At 40.9% G+C, this 21,397-nt stretch overlaps 1 protein-coding gene across 14 annotated transcripts in view; it reads right to left on the bottom strand.

Annotated features, from left to right (window-relative positions):
• ppfia4 (PTPRF interacting protein alpha 4) overlaps window positions 1-21,397 on the bottom strand; it is a 191,498-nt gene that overhangs the window by 117,161 nt on the left and 52,940 nt on the right. Inside the window, exon 1 of one of the 14 annotated variants that reach the window (XM_073876009.1) lies at window positions 13,002-13,271. The exons of the other annotated variants lie outside the window; for them this stretch is intronic. Coding sequence (XP_073732110.1) covers window positions 13,002-13,067 — 66 coding nt within the window. The 5' untranslated portion in view covers window positions 13,068-13,271. Of the gene's footprint in view, window positions 1-13,001; window positions 13,272-21,397 lie in introns of those variants that run through there. 14 annotated transcript variants of the gene reach the window in all.

The following is a 21,397-nucleotide window of genomic DNA, read 5'->3' as shown; positions in this document are numbered from 1 at the left end:
CAGTAAATCAGAGCATAAAACATGGTATTTCCTCCTACCTCTAGGTGGCTCTATGAGTGAAGTTGAATATTGGCATTGAAATGTGTTCAGGTCGAGACTCTTATCAAACATGTGAAGCGTGGGCCAGATTGGACATTGTATGCCTGAGTTAGAGCCACTTCCTGTTTCATGGCGAAAATGCCGAAATTTGTCAGGCCGCCACGGACACACCCTCTGACGAAAAGTCAAGATCTCCGCAATTTAACATCGCAAAGGCCTTTAGATGAGATTGACCAAATATGACGATGATCGGATTAAATCTGTAGGAGGAGTTCGTTAAAGTATGAAGGCTGAAAATGACCAAATTTGCACAAAAATCAAGGCAAAAATTCAAAATGGCCGACTTCCTGTTGGGTTTAGAGCTTCGCTCCAAGAGACTTTTTTGTAGGTCTTGGGGTGATAGATGATCCTACCAAATTTCGTATCTGTACGTTTTTCGTAGTGGGGGGGCTGTTCTCTTGAAATTTTGCAGGTGGCGCTATCGAGCCATTTCTACACGCCCACTTCTGGCGCCTATGCCACATGTAAATTTTCGCCACTTCTGACATGTTTGCAAAATTTCATGAGTTTTCGAGCATGTTTCGCCCCTCAAAAATGCGATTCACTTTGGAGAAGAAGAAGAATAAATAATAATAATAATAAACGGAGCAAAAACAATAGGGTCCTCACACCCCGGTGTGCTCGGGCCCTAAATATAGCTGCAAGCAGCGATGGCGGGCCCTCGCACGTTTTTTTTACCGCTATACGGTGCCTCCGAGAAAACAATGCACAGTGGACACGTGCATCAAGTGGGTAAATATCAGTGGACTATTTCATGTTTCTACTGACCTATTTGGGTTCTGTAGGTAAAAGAAACCCCACATTTTAGACAAACGGGGGCACTAGTGAGCCACTAAATAGACACGCCTTTATCTGACCTTTTTGTCAACACTTAACAGCCGAAAACTCTGATGTGTGTGCCAACTTTTAGGTTAATCTAAGCATGCCAAGAGCCCTAAATATGCCTGATATAAAAGTAAAGTTTGGGGCGTTGCCATGGGAACAGCGTTAGAGATATCAAAAATCCCTTCGCAATTTAGCATCTACAATGTCTCAGCATCATGTTGACCACTTTTAGTGTCAATCGCATAAACATTCTAGGAGGAGTATTTAAAAGAACATCACATGGAACTGTCAAAAAAATCAACCTTTGTGACTGCAACACTTCCTGGCGCCTGGTGGTGGCGCTATACCCGAGACTCACAATAGGCACATCGATGCGATCAGAATCTTCAGACGAACAAACACCCTGCATGGCATCACAATAAGATATTTTTTACCTTAGATATTAGACACTTCCTGTTTCTCTGATTTCGCCATGAATTTGTCGCCTCGCCATGACAGAACCGTTCGAGATATTAAAAATCCCTTCACAATTTAGCAAGAACAATGTCTCGGCATCATGTTCACCACGTTTGGTGTCAATCCCATGAATCCCCTAGAAGGAGTATTCAAAAGTTCACCGTATGCATTTTTTAAACCATCCAAAATGGCCGACTTCCTGTTGGGCGGAGCTAATAGGTTTGATTGTGAAAGTTGTTCGTGTCGATGGGATCTATATACGTACCAACTCTCGTACATGTGCGTACATGTTTGCAAATTTGTGCACCAATAATTTTTTTGCATTATAGGGGGCACTACAGAGCCCTACTGCCACGGCCATGTTCCAGCGTTTGCCCCGTCCTAATGGCTGACGACTTTGAGGTCTGTGCCAAATTCCCGGTGTTTTCAAGCATGTTAAGGCACTCAAAGTGCATGCCAAGTGCTTAAATATGCCTGAAAATGAAAGTAAAATTTGACGTGTTGCCAATGGAGCAGCATTCGAGATATCAAAAATCCCTTCGCAATTTATCATCTACAATGTCTCAGCATCATGTTGACCACTTTTGGTGTCAATCGCATGAAAATCCTAGGAGGAGTATTTAAAAGTTAACCGCATGCAACTGTCAAAAAATCCACCTTTTGTGACTGTCACACTTCCTGGCGCCTGGTGGTGGCGCTATACCCGAGACTCACAATAGGCACATCGATGCGATCGGAATCCTTGGCCGAACATACACACTGCTTTTCATCCCAATAAGACATTTTTTGCTTTAGATATTAGACACCTGCTGTTTCTCTGAATTCGCCATAAATTTGTCGCCTCGCCATGGCAACACCGTTCGAGATATCAAAAATCCCTTCGCAATTTAGCAAGTCCAATGTCTCAGCATCATCTTCACCACGTTTGGTGTCAATCGTATGAATTCCCTAGGAGAAGTATTTAAAAGTTCATGACTGACACACTTCCTGGCGCCTGGTGGTGGCGCTATACCCGGGAGTCACAATAGGCACATCGATGCGATCGGAATCATCAGACAAACAAACACCCCGCATGGCATCACAATAAGATATTTTTTGCCATAGATATTAGACACTTCCTGTTTCTCTAAATTCGCCATGATTTTGTCACCTCGCCATGGCAGAACCGTTCGAGATATCAAAAATCCCTTCGCAATTTAGCAAGTACAATGTCTTGACATCATGATCACCACGTTTGGTGTCAATCCCATGAATCCCCTAGAAGGAGTATTTAAAAGTTCACCGCATGCATTTTTTAAACAATCCAAAATGGCAGACTTCCTGTTGGGCGGAGCTAAAATGTTAGAGGGCGAAAGTTGTTCGGGTCGATGAGATCTATATGCGTACCAACTCTCCAACATGTGCGTACATGTTTGCCCGATCTGTGCACTAATGTTTTTTTTTGCATTACAGGGGGCGCTACAGAGCCCCTGTGCCACGCCCGTGTTCCAGCCTTTGCCCGTTCGCAATGACGGACGACTTTGACGTCTGTGCCAAATTTCAAGAGTTTTCGAGTATGTTTAGGCACCCAAAATGCCCAAAAGTGTTGTGCACCGCCAATCTATGGCCTTAGTAAAGCAATAAACCAGGGGGATTGAAATTTCCTTGGATAAATATAGGTGGATATTCAAAGGAACTTTGAAGTGCCACTACTCCTTTATGCAGAAGGTGGCGCTATGATTGTAATTGATTGTTGTAACATTGATGTGTTGAGGCCAGGACCCTTGTCAAACGTATGATGTCTGTGACAGGTCGGACATTGCATGTCTGAGTTACAACAGCTTTCTCATGGCGAAAAATCAAACTTTGACAGGCCACAACGGACACGCCCCTTTAAAGAAATGTCAAGATCTTCACAATTTATTATTGTGAAGTCCCTTAGTTCAGACTGACCATATATGATGATGATCTGAATACATTTCAATGAGCAGTAAATCACAGTGTAAAACATGTAATTTCCTGCTTCCAGCAGGTGGCGCTATAACTTTTACTGAATATTGCCATGTTGATGTGTTCAGGACAGGACAATTATGAAACTTGTGAAGCGTGGGTCAGATTGGACATTTTAAACCTGAGTTAGAACAACTTCCTGTTTCATTGAGAAACGCAGAAATTTGGCAAGCCGCCACATACACACCCTCCATTGAAATGTCAAGATCTCCGCAATTTAGCATTGCAAAGCCCTTTAGATGACACTCACCAAATTTGATGATTATCTGATTAAATTTATAGGAGGAGTTTGTTAAAATACGAAGGCCAGATATGGCAAAATTTGCACTCAAATTACAGAGAAAATTCAAAATGGCTGACTTCCTGTGAGGTTTAGAGCTTTGCTCCAAGAGACTGTTTTGTAGGTCTTGGGGTGATACATGATCCTACCGCATTTCGTATCTGTGCGATTAACGTAGCGGGGGGCTGCTCTATTGAATTTTTGTAGGTGGCGCTATAGAGCCATTTTAACACCCCCAGTTCTGAAGCCTATATCACATGAAAATATTTGCCACTTTTGACACGTGTGCAACGTTTCATGACTTTTTGAGCTCGTTTAGGCTGTCAAAAATGGGATTCATTTAGCGATATTTGCGAGGCCGCAACGGACACGCCCTTTAACGAAAAGTCAAGGTCGTTGCTATTTATCATCACACAAGGTCTTGAGATTAGACTGATGAAATATGATGTTGATATGGTTAAATCTCTAAGAGCAGTAAGTCACAGCATAAAAGGTGGTATTTCCTGCTGCCTCTAGGTGGCGCTATGACTGATACTGAATTATGCCATGTTGATGTGTTCAGGCCAGGACCTTATGAAACGTGTGAAGTTGGGGGCAGATCGGACAATGTATGTCTGAATTACAACAGCTTCCTGTTTCATGGCGAAATATCACACTTTGCCAGGCTGCCACGGACACGCCCTTCAACAAAAAGTCAAGATCTTCGCAATTTATCACGGCAAAGGGCTTAACATCAGTCTGACCAAATATGATGATGATTTGATTAAATCTCTAAGAGCAGTAAATCACAGCGTAAAACATGGCATTTCCTCCTACCTCTAGGTGGCGCTATGAGTGAAGTTGAATATTGGCATTGAAATGTGTTCAGGCCAGGACACGTATCAAACATGTGGAGCGTGCGGCAGATTGGACATTGTATGCCTGAGTTAGAGCCACTTCCTGTTTCATGGCGAAAATGCAGAAATTTGTCAGGCCGCCACGGACACACCCTCTGACGAAAAGTCAAGATCTCCGCAATTTAACATCGCAAAGGCCTTTAGATGAGATTGACCAAATATGACGATGATCTGATTAAATCTGTAGGAGGAGTTTGTTAAAGTATGAAGCCTGGAAATGACCAAATTTGCACAAAAATCAAGGCAAAAATTCAAAATGGCGGACTTCCTGTTGGGTTTAGAGCTTCGCTCCAAGAGACTTTTTTGTAGGTCTTGGGGTGATAGATGATCCTACCAAATTTCGTGTCTGTACGTTTTTCGTAGCGGGGGGGCTGTTCTCTTGAAATTTTGCAGGTGGCGCTATCGAGCCATTTCTACACGCCCACTTCTGGCGCCTATACCACATGTAAATTTTCGCCACTTCTGACATGTGTGCAAAATTTCATGAGTTTTCGAGCATGTTTCGCCCCTCAAAAATGCGATTCACTTTGGAGAAGAAGAAGAATAAATAATTATTACGTTTTTTTTACCGCTATACGGTGCCTCCGAGAAAACAATGCACAGTGGACACGTGCATCAAGTGGGTAAATATCAGTGGACTATTTCATGTTTCTACTGACCTATTTGGGTTCTGTAGGTAAAAGAAACCCCACATTTTAGACAAACGGGGGCACTAGTGAGCCACTAAATAGACACGCCTTTATCTGACCTTTTTGTCAACACTTAACAGCCGAAAACTCTCATGTGTGTGCCAACTTTTAGGTTAATCTAAGCATGCCAAGAGCCCTAAATATGCCTGATATAAAAGTAAAGTTTGGGGCGTTGCCATGGGAACAGCGTTAGAGATATCAAAAATCCCTTCGCAATTTAGCATCTACAATGTCTCAGCATCATGTTGACCACTTTTAGTGTCAATCGCATAAACATTCTAGGAGGAGTATTTAAAAGAACATCACATGGAACTGTCAAAAAAATCAACCTTTGTGACTGCAACACTTCCTGGCGCCTGGTGGTGGCGCTATACCCGAGACTCACAATAGGCACATCGATGCGATCAGAATCTTCAGACGAACAAACACCCTGCATGGCATCACAATAAGATATTTTTTACCTTAGATATTAGACACTTCCTGTTTCTCTGATTTCGCCATGAATTTGTCGCCTCGCCATGACAGAACCGTTCGAGATATTAAAAATCCCTTCACAATTTAGCAAGAACAATGTCTCGGCATCATGTTCACCACGTTTGGTGTCAATCCCATGAATCCCCTAGAAGGAGTATTCAAAAGTTCACCGTATGCATTTTTTAAACCATCCAAAATGGCCGACTTCCTGTTGGGCGGAGCTAATAGGTTTGATTGTGAAAGTTGTTCGTGTCGATGGGATCTATATACGTACCAACTCTCGTACATGTGCGTACATGTTTGCAAATTTGTGCACCAATAATTTTTTTGCATTATAGGGGGCACTACAGAGCCCTACTGCCACGGCCATGTTCCAGCGTTTGCCCCGTCCTAATGGCTGACGACTTTGAGGTCTGTGCCAAATTCCCGGTGTTTTCAAGCATGTTAAGGCACTCAAAGTGCATGCCAAGTGCTTAAATATGCCTGAAAATGAAAGTAAAATTTGACGTGTTGCCAATGGAGCAGCATTCGAGATATCAAAAATCCCTTCGCAATTTATCATCTACAATGTCTCAGCATCATGTTGACCACTTTTGGTGTCAATCGCATGAAAATCCTAGGAGGAGTATTTAAAAGTTAACCGCATGCAACTGTCAAAAAATCCACCTTTTGTGACTGTCACACTTCCTGGCGCCTGGTGGTGGCGCTATACCCGAGACTCACAATAGGCACATCGATGCGATCGGAATCCTTGGCCGAACATACACACTGCTTTTCATCCCAATAAGACATTTTTTGCTTTAGATATTAGACACCTGCTGTTTCTCTGAATTCGCCATAAATTTGTCGCCTCGCCATGGCAACACCGTTCGAGATATCAAAAATCCCTTCGCAATTTAGCAAGTCCAATGTCTCAGCATCATCTTCACCACGTTTGGTGTCAATCGTATGAATTCCCTAGGAGAAGTATTTAAAAGTTCATGACTGACACACTTCGTGGCGCCTGGTGGTGGCGCTCTACCCGGGAGTCACAATAGGCACATCGATGCGATCGGAATCATCAGACAAACAAACACCCCGCATGGCATCACAATAAGATATTTTTTGCCATAGATATTAGACACTTCCTGTTTCTCTAAATTCGCCATGATTTTGTCACTTCGCCATGGCAGAACCGTTCGAGATATCAAAAATCCCTTCGCAATTTAGCAAGTACAATGTCTTGACATCATGATCACCACGTTTGGTGTCAATCCCATGAATCCCCTAGAAGGAGTATTTAAAAGTTCACCGCATGCATTTTTTAAACAATCCAAAATGGCAGACTTCCTGTTGGGCGGAGCTAAAATGTTAGAGGGCGAAAGTTGTTCGGGTCGATGAGATCTATATGCGTACCAACTCTCCAACATGTGCGTACATGTTTGCCCGATCTGTGCACTAATGTTTTTTTTTGCATTACAGGGGGCGCTACAGAGCCCCTGTGCCACGCCCGTGTTCCAGCCTTTGCCCGTTCGCAATGACGGACGACTTTGACGTCTGTGCCAAATTTCAAGAGTTTTCGAGTATGTTTAGGCACCCAAAATGCCCAAAAGTGTTGTGCACCGCCAATCTATGGCCTTAGTAAAGCAATAAACCAGGGGGATTGAAATTTCCTTGGATAAATATAGGTGGATATTCAAAGGAACTTTGAAGTGCCACTACTCCTTTATGCAGAAGGTGGCGCTATGATTGTAATTGATTGTTGTAACATTGATGTGTTGAGGCCAGGACCCTTGTCAAACGTATGATGTCTGTGACAGGTCGGACATTGCATGTCTGAGTTACAACAGCTTTCTCATGGCGAAAAATCAAACTTTGACAGGCCACAACGGACACGCCCCTTTAAAGAAATGTCAAGATCTTCACAATTTATTATTGTGAAGTCCCTTAGTTCAGACTGACCATATATGATGATGATCTGAATACATTTCAATGAGCAGTAAATCACAGTGTAAAACATGTAATTTCCTGCTTCCAGCAGGTGGCGCTATAACTTTTACTGAATATTGCCATGTTGATGTGTTCAGGACAGGACAATTATGAAACTTGTGAAGCGTGGGTCAGATTGGACATTTTAAACCTGAGTTAGAACAACTTCCTGTTTCATTGAGAAACGCAGAAATTTGGCAAGCCGCCACATACACACCCTCCATTGAAATGTCAAGATCTCCGCAATTTAGCATTGCAAAGCCCTTTAGATGACACTCACCAAATTTGATGATTATCTGATTAAATTTATAGGAGGAGTTTGTTAAAATACGAAGGCCAGATATGGCAAAATTTGCACTCAAATTACAGAGAAAATTCAAAATGGCTGACTTCCTGTGAGGTTTAGAGCTTTGCTCCAAGAGACTGTTTTGTAGGTCTTGGGGTGATACATGATCCTACCGCATTTCGTATCTGTGCGATTAACGTAGCGGGGGGCTGCTCTATTGAATTTTTGTAGGTGGCGCTATAGAGCCATTTTAACACCCCAAGTTCTGAAGCCTATATCACATGAAAATATTCGCCACTTTTGACACGTGTGCAACGTTTCATGACTTTTTGAGCTCGTTTAGGCTGTCAAAAATGGGATTCATTTAGCGATATTTGCGAGGCCGCAACGGACACGCCCTTTAACGAAAAGTCAAGGTCGTTGCTATTTATCATCACACAAGGTCTTGAGATTAGACTGATGAAATATGATGTTGATATGGTTAAATCTCTAAGAGCAGTAAGTCACAGCATAAAAGGTGGTATTTCCTGCTGCCTCTAGGTGGCGCTATGACTGATACTGAATTATGCCATGTTGATGTGTTCAGGCCAGGACCTTATGAAACGTGTGAAGTTGGGGGCAGATCGGACAATGTATGTCTGAATTACAACAGCTTCCTGTTTCATGGCGAAATATCACACTTTGCCAGGCTGCCACGGACACGCCCTTCAACAAAAAGTCAAGATCTTCGCAATTTATCACGGCAAAGGGCTTAACATCAGTCTGACCAAATATGATGATGATTTGATTAAATCTCTAAGAGCAGTAAATCACAGCGTAAAACATGGCATTTCCTCCTACCTCTAGGTGGCGCTATGAGTGAAGTTGAATATTGGCATTGAAATGTGTTCAGGCCAGGACACGTATCAAACATGTGGAGCGTGCGGCAGATTGGACATTGTATGCCTGAGTTAGAGCCACTTCCTGTTTCATGGCGAAAATGCAGAAATTTGTCAGGCCGCCACGGACACACCCTCTGACGAAAAGTCAAGATCTCCGCAATTTAACATCGCAAAGGCCTTTAGATGAGATTGACCAAATATGACGATGATCTGATTAAATCTGTAGGAGGAGTTTGTTAAAGTATGAAGCCTGGAAATGACCAAATTTGCACAAAAATCAAGGCAAAAATTCAAAATGGCGGACTTCCTGTTGGGTTTAGAGCTTCGCTCCAAGAGACTTTTTTGTAGGTCTTGGGGTGATAGATGATCCTACCAAATTTCGTGTCTGTACGTTTTTCGTAGCGGGGGGGCTGTTCTCTTGAAATTTTGCAGGTGGCGCTATCGAGCCATTTCTACACGCCCACTTCTGGCGCCTATACCACATGTAAATTTTCGCCACTTCTGACATGTGTGCAAAATTTCATGAGTTTTCGAGCATGTTTCGCCCCTCAAAAATGCGATTCACTTTGGAGAAGAAGAAGAATAAATAATAATAATAATAATAATAATAATAATAATAATAATAATAATAAACCGAGCAAAAACAATAGGGTCCTCGCACCACGGTGTGCTCGGGCCCTAAATATAGCTGCAAGCAGCGATGGCGGGCCCTCGCACGTTATTTTACCGCTATACGATGCCTCCGAGAAAACGATGCACGGTGAGCAAGTGCATCAAGTGGGTAAATATCAGTGGGCTATTTCATGTTGTTATTGACCCATTTGGGGACTGTAGGTAAAAGAAACCCCACATTTTAGACAAACGGGGGCGCTGGTGAGCCACTTAAGAGACACGCCTATGTCTGACCTTTTTGTGCACACTTAACAGTCGACAACTCTGATGTGTGTGCCAAGTTTTAGGTTAATCTATGCACGCCAAGAGCCTTAAACATGCCTAAAATTAAAGTAAAATTTGACGCGTTGCCATGGGAACAGCGTTGGAGATATCAAAAATCCCTTCGCAATTTAGCATCTACTATGCCTCGGCATCATGTTGACCACTTTTGGTGTCAATCGCATGAAAATCCTAGAAGGAGTATTTAAAAGAACATTGGATGGAACTGTCAAAAAAATCCACCTTTGTGACTGACACACTTCCAGGCACCTGCTGGTGGCGCTATACCCGAGACTCACAATAGGCACATCGATGCGTTCGGAATCTTCAGACGAACAAACGTCCTGCGTATCATTACAATAAGACATTTTTTGCCTTAGATATTAGACACTTCCTGTTTCTCTGATTTCACCATGATTTTGTCGCTTCGCCATGGCAGAACCGTTCGAGATATCAAAAATCCCTTCGCAATTTAGCAAGTACAATGTCTCGACATCATGTTCACCGCGTTTGGTGTCAATCGCATAAATCCCCTAGGAGGAGTATTTAAAAGTTCATCACATGCGTTTTTGAAACAATCAAAAATGTCCGACTTCCTGTTGGGCGGAGCTAATAGGTTTAAGGGCGAAAGTTGTTCGGGTCGATGAGTTCTATATGTGTACCAACTCTCGTACATGTGCGTACATTTTTGCCCGATCTGTGCCCCAATGTTTGTTTTTGAATTAAAGGGGGCGCTACAGAGCTCCCTTGCCACGCCCGTGGTCCGGCCTTTGCCCGGACCTGATGGCCGACGACTCTGATGTCTGTGCAAAATTTCAAGAGTTTTTGAGTATGTTAAGGCCCCCAAATTGCCCCGAAACGTAAAAAAAAAATAAAAAAAAAAAAAATAATAATAATAATAATAATAATAAAAATAATAATCCGAGCAAAAACAATAGGGCTTCGCACCTTTCGGTGCAGGCCATTCTGGCCTGCTCCTCGGTGCTCGGGCCCTAATAATAATAATAATAATAATAAACGGAGCAAAAACAATAGGGTCCTCACACTTGTGTGCTCGGGCCCTAATAATAATAATAATAAACGGAGCAAAAACAATAGGGTCCTCACACTTGTGTGCTCGGGCCCTAATAATAAACGGAGCAAAAACAATAGGGTCCTCACACTTGTGTGCTCGGGCCCTAATAATAAACGGAGCAAAAACAATAGGGTCCTCACACCCTGGTGTGCTCGGGCCCTAAATACACATACATACATACATTGTTTAAAAGAGCGGCACCACAAACACAGTACGGCTTGTCTTTTTTTGGCAATAAGTAAGACACATGCTGAAAGCTGCCACTGCATTAGGCCTAAATGTGGATATGGCACTGAATGGTAACAGCTTAATGGAGAAATGCATAGATAAATCTAGAAGGGCATTTCATGTAAAGGCAACAAATGCTCAGAAAGGTGAGCACAAATGTTAAAGACCTCCTATTTTAATTCTCATGATTTACATCTCTTTTGCTGTGTACTGTAAGTATGTGTTAGTACATGTTACCATTCGGCAAAGTTATTGTCTCCAACTGAAATCTCTTTTCTTGGACTACAATAAACGCAAGGATTGTAGGCAACAGTTTACTTCCACAGCCAGTTGACGTAGACTCGATACACATTCTCATAATTCTGCCCACTTCTGACTTACAGTCTATAAGTAGCTATTTGACTATTCAAACCATGACTCAAACACCAGTTTTGAGCAGTATAGAGTAGCGCTTGTTTGTCGTTTTTATGATGACAAATGCAGAAATGGGGCCTATACCATGAAGCCGGTTTAGTTGGTTATTCAGCTAAGTTTATGATTAGTTTGTGCAAAACCTGGGTTTTGGGTACCATGAAAATAGTTTGTACCAACAAGACCTGCACATTGGCTTGGTTTTGTCAACTTGAAACTAATCCTGTAACCCCGAGTTTGTTTAACTATTTTCATGGTACAGGCTCATGGTTTTATGTTTTAGTGTTCTTACCAATCTGTTATGGTCTGCTTAAGCCACGCTGGCAAAGTTGATTGATCAGCTTGGTCATCTGCATTTTCTGGATCAGATTCGGGCTCATATTAGTAAAGACAATATTATTTCTTGTTGGAAGCTGATCTTCCAAATATAGTAAGGTGTGTCACATTTCCGTGAAACATTTGAGGTATTCGGCCAATCACAAGGCACTGGATAGCTGGCCAATCAAAGCGCACCACATTTTCTCAGAATGATGAGCTTTGGAGAAATCAATGCTTTTTAGAAAAGCGGGGCATAAAGGAGCAACAATAAAGTACGGTATATGGAAATTAAAGGAACAGTATGTAAGAAATGTATATTAATTAATCATAAAATGGCCCTGATATGTCACTAGACATTAAGAAATTATTTTCATTTCAAATATCACTGACAACAGTGGTCCGGCCAGGATATTGTCATTTAAAAAGTGGAGTTGCAGCCCTCAACTGATGTTTATGTTGTCATGTGGAGTATTGGCCACCAGTTGTGTGATTGCAGTACAAGTTTAAGACACAAGTTTTGTGATTGCAGTACCAGTTTTCGCCACAATCCTACATACTGTTCCTTTAATGTTTTTTAACCATAAACCACACAAACACACAGCATTACACCAAATACACAAAATAACATTTTTTTTGCAACGTAATAGGGGCTCTTTAACTTAACATTTAGTGCATTTCTACACTTATTTTTAAGCAAATGTTTAGGAAATCAATATAGGAGGAACAGTATATTATCACGATGTTAAAGCTATGATAGCAGGGCAAAAATAAGTTCATTTTTAGCCAAAAATCTGAACACTGAACAATTATACATGCGTATGCCTTATTTCATTACTAACACACATGCCTTACCACGATTGCACATACACATTTGGGAAAAGCAACACTTACATATACGCTTATATATTCTCAACGTTTTGAAACGTGAGATTAATTCAGTGCTTCATAGTATGTTACGCAACTATGAACTGCCAAAGTAAGCAAGTCAAAAACGAATCACAGTCTGTTTTCACACTTAAATCCTATATGAAATCACTATGTACCTAAATTCCCACACATACTTTGACAAAAGCTGCTAACTTTAACAAGTGAAACCTCAAACAGGGGACAGCAGCACTAACCAGAAGCAACTCGAGCATCTTTAAAACGAACTTTATCGGAAAGCCAATACAATGAGAGTTGCTGCCCCTTACCTGATACATGTATGTATTAAAGTAGATCCCATTGTGCAGATGGATCTTCTGAGAGATAAGGTTCATCTCGCAAGAATCATATCAGAACCTGGCTCGGATCTGCGAGCCCCCGCAGTGAGGAGTGAACGGGAGGGTGGAGGGAGGAGAGCAAGCGACAGAGAGAGAACGAGAACGGGACTCTAAATCCCTGATGGATGACGGTAAACTAAGGAATAAATAAAAGTCTTCGATGCCGGCTCTGCTTAGCAGTGGTGCACAACTCCGCAGACTGAACCCCAAATGAAATGAAAAAGAGAGAGACATTGAAGGTGGGGGTGAGTGAATGGGGGTAGAAGTGCAGCAGAGAAAAAGGATGCTACGAAATGCAAACAGAGAGGAAAACAGAGCAAGGGAGAAGATAAAGATAGAAAGTGAGATAGAGACTGAACAGTTGCTGGTGGGGCATGCGAGTCTGCTGACTGGAGGTACATGGAGAAGTAAAGAGTTCAGGTCTACTTTGCAGATTTTTAGGCACGACAATTGTCTGCTTAGACAGGAAGAGATAGCTGACTGACACAGCTTGTTAGGGTTTTACAGGGTGACAGTTTGGGGAGGGTAAATCTAAAAGTACTGCAGTGGTCTCTGTGAATAGACGTAATACAAATTATATTATTGATCAATAGTGCAGACTTCTAATATCCCACACAATTTGAATACCAGCCAGCCAATCAGATTTGAGCTGCACATTTTGGCATTCTGTGTGTCAAAGGTTCTGTGAATGTAGTTTGAATGATTTCATGTTTAAGGTAAAATGCATAAAACATGCTGAAATTGAAGTAGCTGTCACATTTCCACCATGTGCTATTCTGGGATGTGGGATTGTTTTGGTATCGATGTGTTCAGAGTGAGTAGGCTAGTATCTCACAGTGGCAATACTGATGAAGGCTCAGATTTCATCTTGTCCAGTTTCATCTCAGTCAATATGTGCTGAAAGGCTAAACTGATCCCAGATCTGTTTGATTAAAAGATGGAGGAAGAGTGACAGATGTGTGCAGGGACTGCGCTGTGAAAGAGAGTGGATAGAGAAAAGGAACAGGAAGTGCATTGGCAAGACAAACCCCTCTACGGGATGCACCAGAAGCAGCTGACACTGGAGAACCCCACATGCGGCTGTTAATGGCATGGCTAAAGAACAGCCCAGAGGTTCTCATCATTACTGTACAAGAACAAGCACTCAACACAAGATCAATAGAGAAAAGCAAGAAGTTCCAGTATACACTGTTGACCAAAAAAATATGCTCAAAATAAACTGACAGTACAACTTAGCTTCTACAGATCACACAGATTTTGTTCAAGAGAAAGCAAAATACTGCAGCTAAGATATTTCTCTAAATTAATTGTTTCCCTGCCATTGACAAGTTATCTCGTCAATTAAGAGAAAACATTTCCCTGCTAACAACGCTTTCCTGAAGCAAAAACTAATTAAATTAATTTTAAACACCGTGCAGGGTTTACAGCAGAAAATTTGTTAGTTAAGGAGGTAGGGTTGGACGAGTGGGCGGGGCAGAGGGCGTGACAATCAAAGGGGTGGAGCGTATGCGTCATGATGAAAATTTAAATATTTTTTTGTTTAAAACACTCAAATAAAACTTAATTTTGAAGAAACTATGACAGAAAATGAACACATAATAGATTATTAATGAATTAAATGTTTTAACAAATACCTCTAATGGGAATAGCTGTGTGATAAAATGAAACTAAAGGGTTAATAAACACAAACTAAATCAGATGTTGTAGAACGTCTGGCGAACGATGATAGATGGCACAAAAATGGTAAAAACTGATTATTTCCCACTATTAATTACATTATCTTAAAGGAGTGTAACTACTACACGTGAAACCTAGCAAAATCACCAGCTAACTTACTTTAAATTTGCAAGAACTACAGATTAATACAATAACAGGCTTAAATAAACCCAAAACATAAGTCCACTTACAGTTCTCACAGACACGCGTTTTATCAACTGGCTATCCTCCAGACATAACGGACTGGTTCTTAATTTCATTTCGGCCGTGTGGCATGCGTGCACGCTCGCTGTGTGATGCGCGTCCGCGCTATTCTCCGAGATGCACTTGACGGCCTTTTGTGCAGCAAAATATATATATTTTTTGGACGACCTAGTTAAGGTGGTAGGGTTTCCAAGCTTAGGCGGGCCGCCTATACTGAAATGTGCTGCAGGAAACCCTGCCATGTTTGATCATCGTTCTGAATCTGCTCTCTAACAAAATTCCTTTACAAAAATGCAATTATTTCAGCTTTTTGCTCAAAATTTGGTATTTTTGAAAAAAAAAAACATATTTAAGAGGTTATAAAAAGAGAACAAATGAAGATAGGATGAAACACTTTTTGGTTTGTTTGAAAGCAGATGGTCTGTTCTTTTATTTGATATATTTGTATCTTTATATGTTTATAGAAGAAAATTTTCCTGGAAGGCATTTTGTGAAACTTGTGAAAATCACAGAAAATGCTGGTGGGCAACTTAAAAAAAGGCTGGTGGGGAATAAGTTAAAAACTATTAATGCTTATGTAAAGAACAATTTTAATTTGACCAGCAAATATAAATGTAGCCTGCTTGACTGAGGGACAATTGCCAAACCAGATAATCCGATTATCAGATTACAGAGACATAAATCATCTAATCTGTTTATTCACTGTTTACTTTGAGTTTCTTATAGCAATGAGATTAAATAGAGAAAACAGAAGCGTTTGCTAGAATATTGTTTACCTTTCTTCTGAGAAAAAGACCCATACTAAATAGACGAATAGTAGTAATGATAGTAATACTGAAATATACTGTGCAAAAGGACAACATGCTATGGTATAGTAATCAGGTATTATTATTACTCAGTCTCTTTATTAGAATACAAGAAAATACAGGAAATGTTTATGCAGTATTTAAAAACAGAATAAAATAAGCTAAAGTGTCAAGTATTTAGTGTTGAGCAATAGCACCTGCAGGCTTTTTTTAAGGGGAAACAATGAAAATTTGACTTTTTCTATGTTTAAATGCTATAATTGGGTCCCCAGTGCTTTTATCAACCTAAAAAAAATATGATAAAGATCAACCCAGTAACTTAGTTTTGGTAAACCATTTTCTTCATGCATGTGAAAAAATAGCTAATTGAAATTTGGCTCCCCTTGTGATGTCAGAAGGGGATAATCCCGCCCCTCAATCTGCACTATCCAACCACGGCCCTGCCATTTAGTGCAGAGATCAACTAATTTGCATTTAAAAGGACATAATCAGAATGCTTACATGACATTTTGATTATCATTACCGCAACAGATGCTTATTAAATGTTAATTTAATTAATAGAAGCATAATACTTTGATTTTAAATGCATGTACAGAATCTCCAAATTATGTTCTTTCAGGTTTGTCATGTCATTTTGAAAATATGTCAGTGTTGATGTTTTCTGACTGTTGCGGTAATGAGATTTTTTAGGACTAATTTTTTAAATTATGTTACAAAAAGTGTTAAATGATAAGTAAAAGTTTTTAAATTAATGTTCCCATTTGCTCCAGACTTTGTTTTTCAATGTCTGGTGGGAAAAAAAGTAAATTTAAGCAATTTTTACATTTTCATGCTTGACATTTTTAAAACCAAGTTTTCGTGAGAATCACCCGTATACTCATAGAAAACAATGTGTTATATTTTTTTAGAACAACGCGGCGCTGAGCTGTGGTCCGGTGTGCGACCCCCTTTAGACTTTTTGTTTCTCCAAGACTATAAATACTTTCACATAGCAAGCATTGTATTGTACGATCGCCACAATGTTACTGAAGATCTGAAACAACAGGTATGATGTTTCTGTAGCTTAACAAAAAATTGCATTAGCAACGCAAAGGTCATAGATTCGTTACCAGGAAACACACACACATTACTGATAAAATGCATCCAATAGCGTAAATGCACTGTAACTCGCTTTAGATATAAGTATCTGCCAAGTGCATAAATCTAATGTCACATCCACTAAATATTCCCACTGCTACTGTTGTTGAGTCAACTCAGTCACATTGAGCTTAAATGCAGTTGTCAAGGAAACAGTAACACATCTAAAGAGAGTCAGCACCTGATGTGGAGAAGAGCAGATTACTCAGGAGAGGAGCTCTGTCGTCATTATTTAACCCAACACAGAGGACAGATTGAGCTAAATAAGCAGCGCTTTCCTGCACTTTATACGGCTGTTCTAGATAATCACTCTTGCTTAAATAAAGGCTCTTTACTACAGCTTGTAAGGAAAGCATTTAATGCTGTGAGATAATGAGATAAAAAAAATGATACAGTGTGTTTGGGCTGGAGGCCAGGCTGTAGCAGAGCTCGAGGGGTTTGGCATACATTTTTGTTTATAGACACTCAAGCATAACAGAAGAGATTGTTACAATGACCAAATTCCTGTAGTCTGGTCTCTTATTTACAGCCACCGTGGAAGACCTTCTCCATCATTTGTAATGAGATTGTGCCCCCTTGTGAATAGGAGGTGTAAGTGCTGAAAGGGGATCAGTTCATCAGTGCTTGATCTCCCTATAATGCTTTATAAGTATCTTCATCAGTATTTACTAAGAATCCTTGATAAGGAGCATATAAAATACAACTACACACCAATGCATACAAAAATCAGTATTTGTGGCTACTTTTAGCCTCAAATATATACATTTCTGTTTAGAAGGAGAACCGAGAATATTTTCCTAGGTCATTTTGCTCATTAAGAAAATACATCTTAAATTTAAGAATTTTTAGATATTTTTACTGAAAACAAGACAAAAATACTAAGTAAGAAAGTCATTTTTTGCAGTGTATGGGGAAAATAATGTTTTTTAACCATAAACCACGCCATGGTTTCCCGCAGCACCTTGCAATTCGGGCAACCCGCCTAAGATGGCAAACCCTACCGCCTCAACTAGCTTGTCCAGAAAAAAAAAATTTGCTGCACATAGGTCATCAACTGCATCTCTGAGAATAGTGCGGACGCGCTTCACACAGGGAGCGGGCACGCGTGCCACATGGCCAAATGAGAGAAAGACGTGCTCCGGACCATCCCTGTCTGGAGGATAACTAGCCAGTTGATAAAACATCTCCGAGCATAGCGCGGACGCGTTTCACACCGTGAAATAGTCCGTGTCTGGAGGATAGCCAGTTGATAAAACGCGTGTCCGTGAGAACTGTAAGTGGACTTATGTTTTGGGTTTATTATGTTGGCTTTGAAAAAGCCAATATATTGTTATTGCTATTAAACTTATTATTATGTTGGCTTTGAAAAAGCCAATATATTGTTATTGCTATTAAACTTATTATTAGTGGTGCTTGCATTTATGCAAGGCATCACTATTACTATTGCTCATACTTATTATAATAATAATTATTATTCTTATGTCTGGACACTTTTTCGGCGCGTAACTCATCCCGCACGGTTTGCCGTAGTCCCATGAAAGAGGGCTCAAATCGACCGGATTATTGAGGAGAGGTGTGCTATGACTTTTATAAGCGATCGGGTGCAGGGTTTCGGAAAGGGGGGCGAAAAACCACCCAAAAAATCCCATTGACTTAACATTGCGCCCAACTTTGACGGGTCATAGCTCTGCTCGAGGATTTTGTAGAAACATGTGGGTTACATTGTTTGAAGAGGGTGGTAGGCTCTGTAAGAACATGCATCACATTGGGGTGTAAGCTGTACCCCTGGGGTGTAAGAGGCACCCGAAAATTCCCATTGACTTATAATGGGGCAGGAAACATGCCCATATAAGGGAATAAAACAGTTCCAGATGGGATATCTTTGCTTTACAGTGTCGTAGAGATAAGTGGGTGGGCTCATTTTACTCGGGCATCCAATCAGTCTCTCAGGATCATCCCAGAGCTATTAAGCCACGCCCCTAGCAACAATTTTGGGCACCCTAGCAACATCTCCCATAGACTGCCATTATAAAATGCCCAGATGGATATCTCTGCACCACAGTGTCATAGAGACATGGGGGCAGGCTCATTTTACTCAGGCCTCCAATCAGTCTCTCAGGATCCTTATTGAGGTATTAAGCCACGCCCCTAGCAACCACTTTTGAGCACCCTAGCAACATAACATTTAAACAGTTATATCTCGACATCAGAACATCGTAGAGACACGGGGGTTGGACCGTTTTACTTGTGACTCGGAGTGTAATAACAATAACTGGCCACATCATTGGCCACTCCCAAGCCACGCCCCTAGCAACCAAATATGAGCACCCTAGCAACCGAATAAACAAAGCCTTATATCTCCGCATCAGAACATCGTAGAGACACGGGGGTTGGACCGTTTTACTTGTGACTCGGAGTGTAATAACTGGCCACATCATTGGCCACTCCCAAGCCACGCCCCTAACAACCAAATATGAGCACCCTAGCAACATAATAAACAAAGCCTTATATCTCTGGATCCGAACATCATAGAGACATGGGGGTTGGGTCTTTGGGTCATGTTAGCTTCATGCTAGCTTAATGCTAAGTCATACTAGCTTCATGCTAGTTTCATGCTAGCTTAATGCTAATTTCATAATAAATCTTGCTAACTTTACGTTAAATCATGCTAGCTTCATGCTAACTTCATGTTAACTTCTTGCTAATCATGCTAACATCATGCTAGCTTCATGCTAATCATGCTAACATCATGCTATCCTTATGCTAATCATTCTAACATCATGCTAACTTCATGCTAATCATGCTAAGATCATGCTAATCATGCTAACATCAGGCTAACTTCATGCTAATCATGCTAACATAATGCTAATCATGCTAACATCATGCTTATCATGCTAACATCATGCTTACTTCATGCTAACATCATGCTAATCATGCTAACATCATTTTAGCTTCATGCTAATCATGTTAGCTTCATGCTAACATCATGCTAGCTTCATGCTTATCATGCTAATAATGTTAGCTTCATGCTAGCTTCATGCTAATCATGCTAACATCATGCTAACATCATGCTAACATCATGCTAGCTTGATGCTAATCATGCTAGCTTCATGTTAATCATGCTAGCTTCATGCTAATCATGTTAACTTCATGCTAGCTTCATGCTAATCATGCTAGCTTCATGTTAGCTTCATGCTAATCATGCTAACATCATGTTAATCATGCTAACATCATGCTAACATCATGCTAACATCATGCTAGCTTCATGCTAATCATGCTAGCTTCATGCTAATCATGTTAGCTTCATGCTAGCTTCATGCTAATCATGCTAGCTTCATGCTAGCTTCATGCTAATCATGCTAACATCATGCTAATCATGCTAACATCATGCTAATCATGCTAGCTTCATGCTAATCATGTTAGCTTCATGCTAATCATGTTAGCTTCATGCTAGCTTCATGATAATCATGCTAGCTTAATGCTAGCTTTATGCTAACTTCATGCTAATCATGTTAGCTTTATGCTAGCTTCATGCTAATCATGTTAACATCATGCTAGCTTCATGTTAACTTCATGCTAATCATCCTAACATCATGCTAACTTCATGCTAATCATATTAACCATCATGTTAGCTTCATGCTAATGATGTTCGCTTTATGCTAGCTTCATGCTAATCATGTTAACATCATACTACCTTCACGTTAATTATGCTAACATCATGCTAGCTTCATGGTAATCATACTACCTTCAATAAACAAAGCCTTATATCTCCACATCAGAACATCGTAGAGACACGGGGGTTGGACCGTTTGACTCGTGACTCGGAGTATAATCATACATTGCCCCCAGAAATTTGCCACGGCAAGCACCACTTCACATTTTCTTCAGGAAATGTACCTATCTAGTTATTATTATTATTCTTTTTCTCCCCCCAAAATTTCTGACACTAACTCGTCCTAGGGCTTTCAAGCTACATGCACCAAATTTTCCACAGACCTTCAGACTGGTCTGACTTAGTGTGCTATATCTTTTCTAACTGATGGGACCTTCCGAATTCCTAAACGGGGGTCTCGAACACCCCAAAATTTCCATTGACTTAACATTGAGACAAACTTTGACGCGTCATAGCTGCGAGTGAGAAACTTGTAGAAACTTGTGGCTTACCACATTTAAGGTGGCTGACAGGCTCTGTAAGAACATACCTCACAATGGGGTGTAAGCTGTACCCCTGGGGTGTAAGAGGCCCCCAAAATTTCCCATTGACTTATAATGGGGCAGGAAGCATGCCCATATAAGGGAATAAACGCGTCCCAGATGGAATATCTTTACTTTAGAGTGTCGTAGAGACATGGGGGTGGGCTCATTTTACTCAGTCATCCAATCAGTCTCTTAGGATCGCCCCAAAGCTATTTAGCCACGCCCCTAGCAACAATTTTGGGTACCCTAGCAACATCTCCCATAGAC

This window comes from Misgurnus anguillicaudatus, chromosome 14 (genome assembly GCF_027580225.2).
Source record: "Misgurnus anguillicaudatus chromosome 14, ASM2758022v2, whole genome shotgun sequence".
Taxonomy (NCBI): Eukaryota; Metazoa; Chordata; class Actinopteri; order Cypriniformes; family Cobitidae; genus Misgurnus; species Misgurnus anguillicaudatus.
This window is presented reverse-complemented; position numbering and strand designations above follow the sequence as displayed.